This window comes from Natrix helvetica (genome assembly GCF_964273705.1).
Source record: "Natrix helvetica genome assembly, chromosome: 11".
Lineage (NCBI taxonomy): Eukaryota > Metazoa > Chordata > Lepidosauria > Squamata > Natricidae > Natrix > Natrix helvetica.
The window spans coordinates 5,536,469-5,548,493 of NC_138562.1; the positions used below are offsets into that span (position 1 = coordinate 5,536,469).

Genomic DNA, 12,025 nt, shown 5'->3' on the forward strand with positions numbered 1-12,025 from the left:
TTTGTACTTTGTAGACAACATTGCCTGCTTTTTTCTTGAGACCTAATGGGGAATTGTTCTTATTTTAACACTGTTAAATGTAATTTTGGGTGGAATGGGACAACGCGGTGCAGACAGGTTGCTACCACAAAGTCACCACTGCCAAGTCATCGTAGGACAGATCAACACGGCCAATTCGCCATAGGCACAACTTGCTGCGGGCACACCAGAGGTAGAACTAGGCAGAGTGGTGTGGCTTGGTGGGCATGGCAGGGAAGGATGCTACAAAATCTCCATTCCCTCCCCACTCCAGGAGAAGGTTACTGCAAAATCCCCATTCCCTCCCGATCAGCTGGGACTTGGGAGGCAGAATAGATGGGGGCGGGGCCAGCCAGAGGTGGTATTTACCAGGTCTCCAAAGTACTCAAAATTTCCACTACCGGTTCTGTGACCACGGCTTGGTGGGCTTGGCATGGCTTGGTGGGTGTGGCTTGGTGGGCATGACAGGGGAAGAATACTGTAAAATTTCCATTGCCACCCCACTCCAGGGGAAGGTTACTGCAAAATCCCCATTCCCTCCCGATCAGCTGGGACTTGGGAGGCAGAGAATAGATGGGGGCGGGGCCAGCCAGAGGTGGTATTTACCAGTTCTGCAAACTACTCAAAATTTCCACTACCGATTCTCCAGAACTGTTGAGAATCTGCTGAATACCACCTTTGATCCTGAAAGAGAAGTTGAAGGGCGAAAACCTCATAAGTTCCCCACCCAGACCTGGCCCTCTTGGTATCCTTCATTCACTCGTGTTTTTTTCCTGCTTCAGGAACTCTGAAAGTGCTACCTTCAAGACGCCATGATGTAGATCTTCATTTCTTCCTGATGTTCAGTGTGGTGGATGAGAATGAAAGTTGGCACCTGGATGAAAACATTGCTTCCTATTGCACCGAGCCAGACTTGGTCGACAAGGAAGATGAAGAGTTCAGAGAAAGCAACAGGATGCATGGTGAGCACCCTCCTCTTTGCCTCCTTCTTCGACTGAGGCTGGTGTTTTGCCTACAAATAAGAAGGTCCCCAAAGAAGCAGACCAGAATCCAGACATTACTTTCCAGACTTTATTCAACACAGGGGAATTTCTGTTCCTGGGAAAACGTCTTGTCTAGCGTATATGGATGTTTCAATTTATGTTGAACATTGGGTGCTATCTAATAAAATGAAATTCAATGGTGAAAAGAGTAAGGTTCTACATTTAGGCAAGAAAAACAAAATGCACAGATACAGTATAGGTGGTACCTTGCTCAGTAGTAGTAACTGTGAGAGGGATCTTGGAGTCCTAGTGGACACCATTTAAATATGAGCCAGCCGTGTGCAGCAGCTGCCAAAAAAGCCAACACAGTTCTAGGCTGCATCAACAGAGGGATAGAATCAAGATCATGTGAAGGGTTAATGCCACTTTATAATGCCTTGGTAAGGCCACACTTGGAATACTGCATTCAGTTCTGGTCGCCACGATGTAAAAAAGATGTGGAGACTCTAGAAAGAGTGCAGAGAAGAGCAACAAAGAGGATTGGAGGCTAAAACATATGAAGAACGGTTGCTGGAACTGGGTATGTCGAATCTGATGAAAAGAAGGACTAGGGGAGACATGATAGCAGTGTTCCGATATTTGAGGGGCTCCCACAAAGAAGAGGGAGTAGCTTTTCAACTTTGAAATGGAGATGAGCACCGCCCCCTAGAGACGGGAACAACGCATTGTGTGGGGTTCTTTTTTTTAGGAAAATGCAATTATAATTCTTTTTTTTCTTTTTTTCTTTTAAGAAAGGACCCATGGTGCTCCTGTCCTGGAGTGCCCCTTATCCAGGGGTGAACCCTGGGAACCCCCTCCCCCACTGCTACTTTTCTCTTTCTTTCTGCAGCCATTAATGGTTTCATCTTTGGGAACCTCCCTGAGGTCACGATGTGTGCCGGAGATCGGGTCTCGTGGCATCTCTTTGGGATGGGCAGTGAGATTGATGTCCACACTGCCTTCTTCCACGGACAGACGCTGATCAGTCGAGGACACCGGTCCGACGTGGCTTCCCTTTTCCCAGCAACCTTTGTGGCAGCTGAAATGGTCCCTCACAATGTTGGGAAATGGCTGTTGACCTGTGAGGTCACTGACCACTTGCAAGGTGAGTCCTGGTGAACCGGTAGCGGAAATTTTGAGTAGTTCAGAGAAGCGGCAAATACTATCTCTGGCTGGCCACAGAGTGGGGAGGGAATGGGGATTTTGCAGTATCCTTTCCCTGGAGTAATAATAATAAATAATAAATATTTATTTCTTAGCCGCACCCTCTCCCGAAGGACTCGGGGCGGCGTACAATGGAACATATGAAATAAATATGTGGACGAAACAAACATATAGCAGAGACATATATCGAGACATACACAAGGAGGAGGTTAGCTGATAAATAAAACAATTAAAATACAGTATTTAAAAACCCCTAGATAATTAAATATAATTAAAATACCCAGTAAAAACCCGTCAGGAGCGATATGGTTAGATCAAAGTTGAGCCAGGAGTGGGGAGGGAATGGGGATTTTACAGTATCCTTTCCCTGGAGTGGGGAGGGAATGGGGATTTTACAGTATCCTTTCCCTGGAGTGGGGAGGGAATGGGGATTTTACAGTATTCTTTCCCTGGAGTGGGGAGGGAATGGGGATTTTGCAGTATCCTTCCCCTGGAGTGGGGAGGGAATGGGGATTTTGCAGTATCCTTCCCCTGGAGTGGGGAGGGAATGGGGATTTTACAGTATCCTTTCCCTGGAGTGGGGAGGGAATGGGGATTTTACAGTATCCTTTCCCTGGAGTGGGGAGGGAATGGGGATTTTGCAGCATCCTTCCCCTGGAGTGAGGAGGGAATGGGGATTTTGCAGCATCCTTCCCCTGCCACACCCACCAAGCCATGCCCTACCAAACTACACCCACAGAACCGGTAGTAAAAAAAATTTCACCACTGGTGAGCACCCCAGCCCTTGATAGTCACCCACCACAAAGAAGAACCAAGGTATTCTCCATTTGGCATGAGGATGGAATAGAAGTCCTTGAGAAGAGAGGGAAGAGCTGAAATAAACCCATAACACATTCTTCTTCCGGGACCTTGCTCTGAAAGAAGTTTGTTTATCCTGGAAACAGCTGTTCTCAAAGTTGCCTGTGAGATAAGCGCAAGATGGCAGCTGTGACACTGCAATGCAAGAAGCTGTTCTTTTCACGGGTGGCTTCTATCAGACCATCTTCACAGCTGCCATCTCAAGTTTTTTATCGTATTTTGAGGACATCTTCAAAATATGAGCATGCGAGCCATCGTCCCAGCTCAGCTCCACCTGGCCAGCTGATTTTCGGGTCTCTGCTGTGCATGCGTGGGGGATGGGCTACATGTGGGAGACTCATGCGTGGGGGGGTCGCGTGGGGGGTGGAGTTGTAAGTTGAGAATTACTTGAGTCTCTGTATTTAAGAGACAGAATTTTCTCTCTCCATCCCTCTTCGAGATACGGTTTAGGCTTTTTAATCCTCAACTATTTCTAATAAGTCTGACTTTTACATTAAATGCAATGGCTGATTATCAGCATTTGTTGATAGCTGGGCTAAGCTCATTCTCTGTAGCCAACACAACCATACTATAAGCCTTTTACTCCGTTTAAATGTATATTCTGCTATTTTAGTTACTCATTATTCTTTTGGCACTCTACTGCTGTTCAGGAGCACATCCTTCAACAAAAGCTCCCCATGAATTTGAATCTCCAGTACATGCTGAAAAAGTAAATGGTCTCTGCAGCACCGTAATAATTTTGGCAACATTGGTGTGGCGTCTATCAGAAATGGAAAAGGGGTCATAACTGTTATCTCCATTCCGATACTTTCTGGAGGAACCTTGCAGTCTTTAATGCAGACAACACAACCCAGCTATGAGCAGAAGTGGAGAGGACTACTGGAGAATCAAATAGATCCCTTAATGACTTTCTGATTATCAAATCAGGATTAGATTTCTGAGTTGAACATTTAAGTTCCAACGTTGCTCTGTTCTTATGGCTCTCTAATGTGCAGATAGAGTTCAGATCCCTTGTATCTGGAAAGCTGGACCGCTCAATTTAATTCATTCCATTTAGGCATGGTCCAGCTGAGTTTGGGTATCGTTCAGTACAAATAACAGCATAAAAGGAGCATGATCACTATTTTTTTTAAAAAACATGGCGGATCGAGTGAGCCACATCGCCAATCAGCTAACCCAACTTATACAAATTCTTTTTCTGCATCCTCTGAACTGCTCTCTCCCCCCCCCCTCCAATTCTCCACTAATTGACAAAAAATGGGAATTGAGGCTCAGTCTCTCATGGTCTCTTCTTGGCTTCCCCAGCGGGAATGGAGGCTCTCTATGAAGTCAAGCATTGCTCCTATCAGGATTCAGGACCTGCCCTCAGCGGGAAACTACGGCAATACTACATAGCAGCCAAAGAAGTGCGGTGGAATTACGGGCCTTCTGGACTAGACCCAGCTACAGGGAAAAGCCTGCGTGAGCCAGACAGGTAAGTCTCTTTGGTCCAAGGTTTCAAATGTGGTTTCCCAAACCTACATTTTTATTTATTTTATTTATTTGTTTTGCCAAACGTGTAAGATAATAGATATATAGAAGATTACGAATGCATGAAATGGATACGAATAAATGGGGACAGTAGGACAGGGATGGTAGGCACATTGGTGCGCTTATGCACGCCCCTTACAGACCTCTTAGGAATGGGGTGAGGTGGACAGGAGACAGTCTAAGGTTAAAGTTTTGGGGGTTTGGGGAAGAAACCACAGAGTCAGGTAGAGCATTCCAGGGCATTGACCACTCTGTTGCTGAAGTTGTATTTTCTGCAATTGAGTTTGAAGTTCTTTACCTTGAGTTTGTATCTATTGTGTGCTCATGTATTGTTGCAGTTGAAGCTAAAGTAGTCATTGACAGGTAGGATATTGTAGCAGATACTTTTATGTACTACACTTAGGTCAGACTGAAGGCAGCATAGTTTTAAGTTGTCTAAGCCCAAAATTTCAAGTCTGGTGGCATAAGGGATTCTGTTGTGAGCAGAGGAGTGGAGGACTCTTCTCTGAAATTTCTCTGGACTCGCTCGATCGTATTAATGTCCAATATGCAGTGCGGGTTCCAGACAGACAAGCTGTATTCGAGAATTGGTCTAGCAAATGTTTTGTATGCTCTAGTTAGTAGTACAGTGTTACCAGGGAAGAAGCTACACAACATGCCTTTTTGGCAATGTGGGCTCTGGCACTTACATCATTAGAGATGAGTACTCCCACATCCTTGACAGAGTGGGGGTCACTGTGCGAAGCTAGGCCATTTATGCCAAAGCCCAGTTCAACTAAAAACTGAGCACCTGCAGGAAAATGTCACCACCGAGGTTCCCTTTTTGGCTCTTTCTCCAGGATTCAAGGATCCGCTTGAGACTTCCTGGTCTAGCAGGAAGTCATTGTGATCTTGTTTGTGTTCAGTTTCTCACAGCTGTTCTTTAAGGAAAATGCCAGTCAACTTGGAGGGACATACTGGAAAGCCAAATATGTTGAATATACGGATGGGACTTTTCGTGTGGAGAAAGAGCAGACGGAGGAGGAAAAGCATCTCGGGATACTTGGTAATGGGGCAGGATTACATCTCTAATTGAGTAGGGAGTTCTTCTTAATTGATCACTCATATTAGTGATTCCCAACCTTGGTCACTTTAAACCAGGGGTGTCCAAACTTGGGAACTTTAAGACTTGTGGACTTCAACTCCCAGAATTCCCCAGCCAGCTCCCAAAGTTCCCAAGTTTGGACACCCCTGCTTTAAACTATGTGGATTTCAACTCTCAGAATCTCAGCATGCTGCCTAGGGGATTCTGGGAGTCGAAGTCCATCTTAAAGTTCCCAAATTGAGAAACACTGCCCATATCTCTCCATTGCTCCATCCCTTCAACTTCTCCAAGCAATATGTAATCCAGTTAAAAGCAATTTAGGAATCTGACATTTTTTATAATAACATATTTTACAACAAGAATCCCACGTGTACATTGATCCTTTATTTAATTTACTTTGAGTGTCAATGTTTCAAGCGTAAGGCTTGATGTTTTAATGCTTGCACAGTATTTTAATGGTGTATATTGCTTTTATGATACTGTAAGCAGGGCAAATTTGTGTGACAGTGAGATGGGCGGCATACAAATTTAATAAAGAAATGCATGATAGACAGCCTGGAAACCTTCAGTGAAGAACAAAAATTCTAAAAGCTGTATTTAAATAAAAATGTTTCCAGGTAAAGCACTTCTAGCTAAAGAATGGTAAGGATTTATTCAGCTCCAGTTTCAGGAAAACAAAGTTTCTATATAGATAGGTGGAACTATTTTCTCAGATAGCAATATAGCTCACAATTATGCGCAACTATAGTTCACATTAGACCTTGTTTCCCTGAAAATAAGACCTCCCCAGATAATAAGCCCAATCGGGCTTTGGAGCGCATGTGCTAAAATACCCCCCCCCCCTGAAAATATTGCAACATAGCAGTAGCCATGAGGTGGCCACGCTCCCCGGCCCCTCCTGCACCTCAAAAAGAATAAGAGCTCCCCGAAAATAAGGCCAAGTTTCGAGGGTCAAAAGAAAATAAGACCCTCTCTTATTTTGGGGGAAACATGTATTTATGTTATGGACCTCGTGTGAGGAACTTGTTGGACATATTCAATAACTATATTAGCAAATGCACAGAACTTTATGCACATTTATTTAGAAATAGTTTGGAATAATACGAAACTCACGCAAATCAAAACTCACACATTTGCTTTCCCCACTAATTACAAATATTGGGCAATGGTTATTTTTTGTGGTTAATGGGTTTCTTTATGGAAAGAGGAAAGACAGAAAATATGGCAGGATTATAAATGCAGGAAGGCCACCAGCTTCAGTCTCTGCTTCCAATAAAATTCAGTCAGCAAACAGGGAAACTGTACAATTCAAACATTAGTCAGAAGCCCTTCAGAAAGCAGCCTATTGCTGTGTGAGATTATTTCCTTTTATTCTTTTCGCTTTTTATTCTGGATAGTAAGATAAAGGTAAAAGTTCCCCTTGCACATATGTGCTAGTCGTTCCTGGCTCTAGGGAGCAGTACTCATCTCTGTTTCAAAGCCAAAGAGCCAGCGCTGTCCGAAGCTGTCTCCGTGGTCATATGGCTGGCATGACTAAATGTTGAAGGCACACGGAACGCTGTTACCTTCCCACCAAAGGTGGTCCCTATTTTTTCTACTTGCATTTTTTTACCTGCTTTCGAACTGCTAAGTGGGGAGAAGCTGGGACAAGTAACGGGAGCTCACTCCGTTACGTGGCGCTAGGGATTCAAACCATCAAACTGCCGAGCTTTCTGATCGACAAGCTCAGCGTCTTAGCCACTGAGCCACCTTATTCTGGATAGTGAAATAGCCCTATTCTGATATTTTAAAACGGAAAGGAATGAGAGCAGAATAGGAATGAGGAACCAACTACTTTTGCTGATGCTTCAAAAGATAATGTAGCAATGAAGATGGACTTTGGAATTATTAACTGGCAGTTCATGATTGTCCAAACTTTTGCCTTGCTTTGGGCCATGTTGAATGAAGAGGAATTCTCCTAGTGTATACAAATAACACATTTCTTTTTTTTCCAATATTTTTAATAATCTTGTCTGGCCACATTGCTAGCTGTCCAGGGTCACATGCATCTTCTGGGCTGCTGGTTGGACACGCTTGCATTAAAATAAATTATGATGCCTCTTGTCAATGTCTAATCCTTTCTATTTCCTCCTTTTTATCCCATTAAACAGAACAATTTGAGAGCAATGCTGGCATGTTCTGGGGCCCCCACCGAAAGCTTTGGGGTGGCTCTGGGGGCCCTAACTGGGCACTCTAGGGTCAAAATGTTTTTCTTTGCTACCCAGGTTTATCTAGGTCAGGGATCTGCAACCCATGGCTCTGGGGCCGCATGTGGCTCTTTCATCCCTCTGCTGCGGCTCCCTGTCACTGATCGGCTCCACAATTGATAGGGCTTTCGGTTAGGACAGGTAGAGGAAAAAGGATGCCTCGCTAGGAGGAGACTCTATGGTGGGGGAACCGGACTTCCAGTTGGCAGAGGAAAAAGGATGCTGCGCTAGAAGAGACTCTATGGTGGGGGAACCGGACTTCCGGTTGGCAGAGAAAAAAGGATGCTGCGCTAGGAGGAGACTCTATGGTGGGAGAACCGGACTTCCGGTTGGCAGAGGAAAAAGGATGCTGCGCTAGGAAGAGACTCTATGGTGGGGGAACCCGACATCCGGCCAGCTCCAGAATTGAACGGGGGGCTTCCGGTTAGGACCTTTGCGGCTCTTTGAGTGTTTAAGGTTGCCGACCCTTGACCTAGGCCCTCTGAAGCTGGTTCTTGTTAGGGTGTGAATTCCGCCCTGAATTATCGAAGTGTGGATTGTGGAATTTCCTTGTAGCATACTTTTGAAATAAGCGAAAATAAACCCGAGGCATGATCTAATAATAAAAAAAAAATTAATATAAAAGAAAATAAAAATACAAACTTGCTAACTGAATTAATCACATCTTGGCAAAACTCTGTGCCTTACCTCCCTTGGCAGGCGAACAAAAGATCAGAAGAGAAAGTTAAGAAAGAATGTGTGACCTGCGCAGTAAAACTTGTCAGATAAGAACTGTGGCATGCGCAATAAATCTGTTGTGGTTGTAGCCCCTTGTCTCTTTTCCCCTTGCAGGTCCAGTGATCAAAGCCGAAGTCGGTGACACCATTCAGGTGATGTTTGCCAACAAAGCCTCGTGGCCCTTCAGCATCCAGCCCCACGGTGGGCTTTACGGGAAGCCGTGGGAAGAAGCCCCACACCAGGACGGTTCGTTCTTCTAACCTCTTTGTGCTCATTTTTTAAATCTGTCCCAGAATGAAACACATGCCTTGTCTCCCCGAAAATAAGACCTCCCCGGATAATAAGCCCAATCGGGCTTTTGAGCGCATGCGCTAAAATAAGCCCTCTCCGAAAATATTTAAACTCGTGTGCAACCAGTCCCCACCATTTCCTCTGGTTGCTTGCCATGGAAACAACATGAGATGAGGAGGCAAGACCGGAAGGGAAAGGGGGGGGAGAACATGCCCTACGCACCCCACATGCCCTTATCCAATGGCCGCTCCCGCAATCCTTGTCACCGCGCCCCTTCTCTCCTGCTAATGGCCACCGCAAAAATAACGGTAGGCCCAGCGACACGCCTTGCTGCTGCAACAGCGCAACACATGCCCGCCGCTTCCTGCACCTCAAAAATAATAAGACCTCCCCAAAAATAAGGCCAAGTGCTTATTTCAGGGTGTGTGTGTGTGTGTGAAGGAGGGAGTTTCCCCCCTTTAATTAACGAGGTGTGAATCGTCGGCTTTCCAAGCAGCATATTTCCAGATAAGCAGAAAATAAAACCCGAGAACATTTTCTAATAAACAACTTTCAATATGAAAGAAATGAAATACAAATCTTACTATCTAACGATCTTACATTTTGGCAAGAGCTATGTTGCCCACCTCCTTCGGCAGGCGAACGGAAGAACAGAAAAAAAGTAAAGGAATGTGTGACGTATTATGTCATGCGCAGTAAATCATTGTCAGATAAGAAACTGTTCAGTCTGCTGTATAACTCAGAATATAAGCTCACGTTGAGAAACAAATTAACGTAGTGACAGGGGGAATAAGACCCTGTCTTGTTTTTGGGGAAACAGTATGTAACAGGCATGATCCTTTCAGTCAGAGAACAGGTCGGGCTAATTATGTTCTTGGGCTGAGAAACAGAAGCTGTTTCCCAGTTCTACAGAAGCAGTTTGATAGGAAGCCCTTCATGTGGAACACTGGACACTTCATAAGGGTCTACTCCAACCTGGTGTCCTCCATGTCAACTGTGGATTATATGGGAGGTGAAGGAAGCCAAGTTGCGGAAGGAAGGCGTCTGCAACTCCCTGCTTTAAAAAGCTTTTTAAAGCAGAAATGCTTTAGCAAAAAAAAACAAAAAACATTCTTAATCTGCTTCATTCCATTAGCCCCTCTGAGGACTTCTGAAAACGACAGTGACTGATGGTTGCAACCCAACACTTCCTTGGAAAATGTCTCTCCCTTCGCTGCCCCCAAGAAAGGATGAAATAGAAATTAATACAATACAATACAATAGTAGAGTTGGAAGGGACCTTGGAGGTCTTCTAGTCCAACCCCCTGCCTAGGCAGAAAACCCTACACCGTTTCAGACAAATGGCTATCCAACATCTTCTTAAAGACTTCCAGTGTTGGAGCATTCACAACTTCTGGAGGCAAGCTGTTCCACTGATTAATTGTTCTCACTGTTAGGAAATTTCTCCTCAGTTCTAAGTTGCTTCTCTCCTTGATTAGTTTCCACCCATTGCTTCTTGTTCTACCCTCAGGTGCCTTGGAGAATAGTTTGACTCCCTCTTCTTTGTGGCAACCCCTGAGATATTAAGCTAACCTAACCCTTGTCTTCCAGTAAATGGATATTGCAATGATTAGTGATTATTATTTTGGCAGACATATTTGGGTGCCACCCCCATCCTCCGCGTTGGCCATTTTGTACGGGGTGATATGCCCGTAGATTGAAACGAGCCAGGAACATCTGTTCCCATAGTGCATTCTATGAGATGATTTGATGGACCAATGAATGAAAATGTACAAATAGCTGTGGTTTTGTTCTCCTTCATTTTAAAGACCTGTTAAAAAACGGAGCATCCGTCAAGCCATTTGCCAACTTCACATATCTCTGGGTGCTACCACCACATGTTGGCCCTACAGCCTCTGACCCTCCCTGCCTGACCTGGATGTATTCTTCTGCAGTGGATCCCACAAAAGACACCAACTCTGGCTTAGTGGGGCCCTTACTCATCTGTAGGCCTGGCACGCTCAATGAGAGAAACCAGCAGGTACTTTCTCTTCTTTGCTCATGCCTATCCCACGTGGAGAAACCGTGCCACCTGTGAGGGGAAGACTTTGGGTGCTGGAAGCCCAGGTCAGCACTGGCATGTATTCCAAGGGGTGGGGAGGCCTTAGAGCCATATTTGCTTTGGGGGCAGAAGATTGCAGCTACTGTTCTAATACATGCTGTAAGCCACAAAGTGGGACGCGGTGGCTCAGTGGCTAAGACGCTGAGCTTGTCGATCAGAAAGGTTAGCGAGTCGAATCCTTAGCGCCGCGTAACGGGGTGAGCTCCCGTTACTTGTCCCAGCTTCTGCCAACCTAGCAGTTCGACAGCATCTAAAAACGCAAGTAGAAAAATAGGGGCCACCTTTGGTGGGAAGGTAACAGCCTTCTGTGCGCCTTTGACGTTGAGTCATGCCGGCCACATGACCACGGAGACGTCTTCGGACAGTGCTGTCTCTTTGGCTTTGAAATGAAGATGAGCGCTGCCCCCTAGAGTCAGGAACGACTAGCACGTATGTGCGAGGGGAACCGTTATCTTTTACGCCACAATTTGTGTGTGTGTGTTTTGCTTTGGCTGCATCTGTTTGCCAGATGTGTTGAATCCCAACTTGTACGAGTCCTCTACAAATATTATTAGATAAAGTAGATAAAGAAGCATGGTGTAAACAAATCTAACTATTTTACTACCTTTCTGTTGTCGCCATAGAAGTTAATAGAAATTGTCCTGTTGTTTTAATAGTTCCTCACATTTTATTCCCACATGTTTTGCTATCTCTCACCCACTTCACAACTCTAGGCTACCAAAGAAATTCCCTCTGTCCTCTGAGGTGGTTGAAATAGCAAAGTAGATGTTCTCCTCGGTTATCAAAACCTGATATCCTCTGTGTTGTTTCCTAGAAAGGCATTGATAAAGAGTTTTACCTTTTGTTTGGTGTGTTTAATGAAAACCTAAGCTGGTATCTGAATACAAATCGGAAGGATCTGAAATACAGACTGGGGAAAGAAGAACTGGTTGAGGATCACATCTTCACAGAGTCCAATAGAATGCATGGTATGTTAATGTGCCCAAATTGGGGG

General features: G+C 44.9%; 1 protein-coding gene across 2 annotated transcripts in view; it reads left to right on the plus strand.

Annotated features, from left to right (window-relative positions):
• Nucleotides 1–12,025, plus strand: part of HEPH (hephaestin) — a 37,298-nt gene that overhangs the window by 5,889 nt on the left and 19,384 nt on the right. For both annotated transcript variants that reach the window (XM_081963971.1, XM_081963972.1), the window contains exons 4-10: nucleotides 801–980; nucleotides 1,891–2,145; nucleotides 4,368–4,536; nucleotides 5,498–5,637; nucleotides 8,754–8,885; nucleotides 10,739–10,950; nucleotides 11,846–11,999. In XM_081963971.1, coding sequence (XP_081820097.1) covers nucleotides 801–980; nucleotides 1,891–2,145; nucleotides 4,368–4,536; nucleotides 5,498–5,637; nucleotides 8,754–8,885; nucleotides 10,739–10,950; nucleotides 11,846–11,999 — 1,242 coding nt within the window. The remainder of the gene's footprint in view (nucleotides 1–800; nucleotides 981–1,890; nucleotides 2,146–4,367; nucleotides 4,537–5,497; nucleotides 5,638–8,753; nucleotides 8,886–10,738; nucleotides 10,951–11,845; nucleotides 12,000–12,025) is intronic.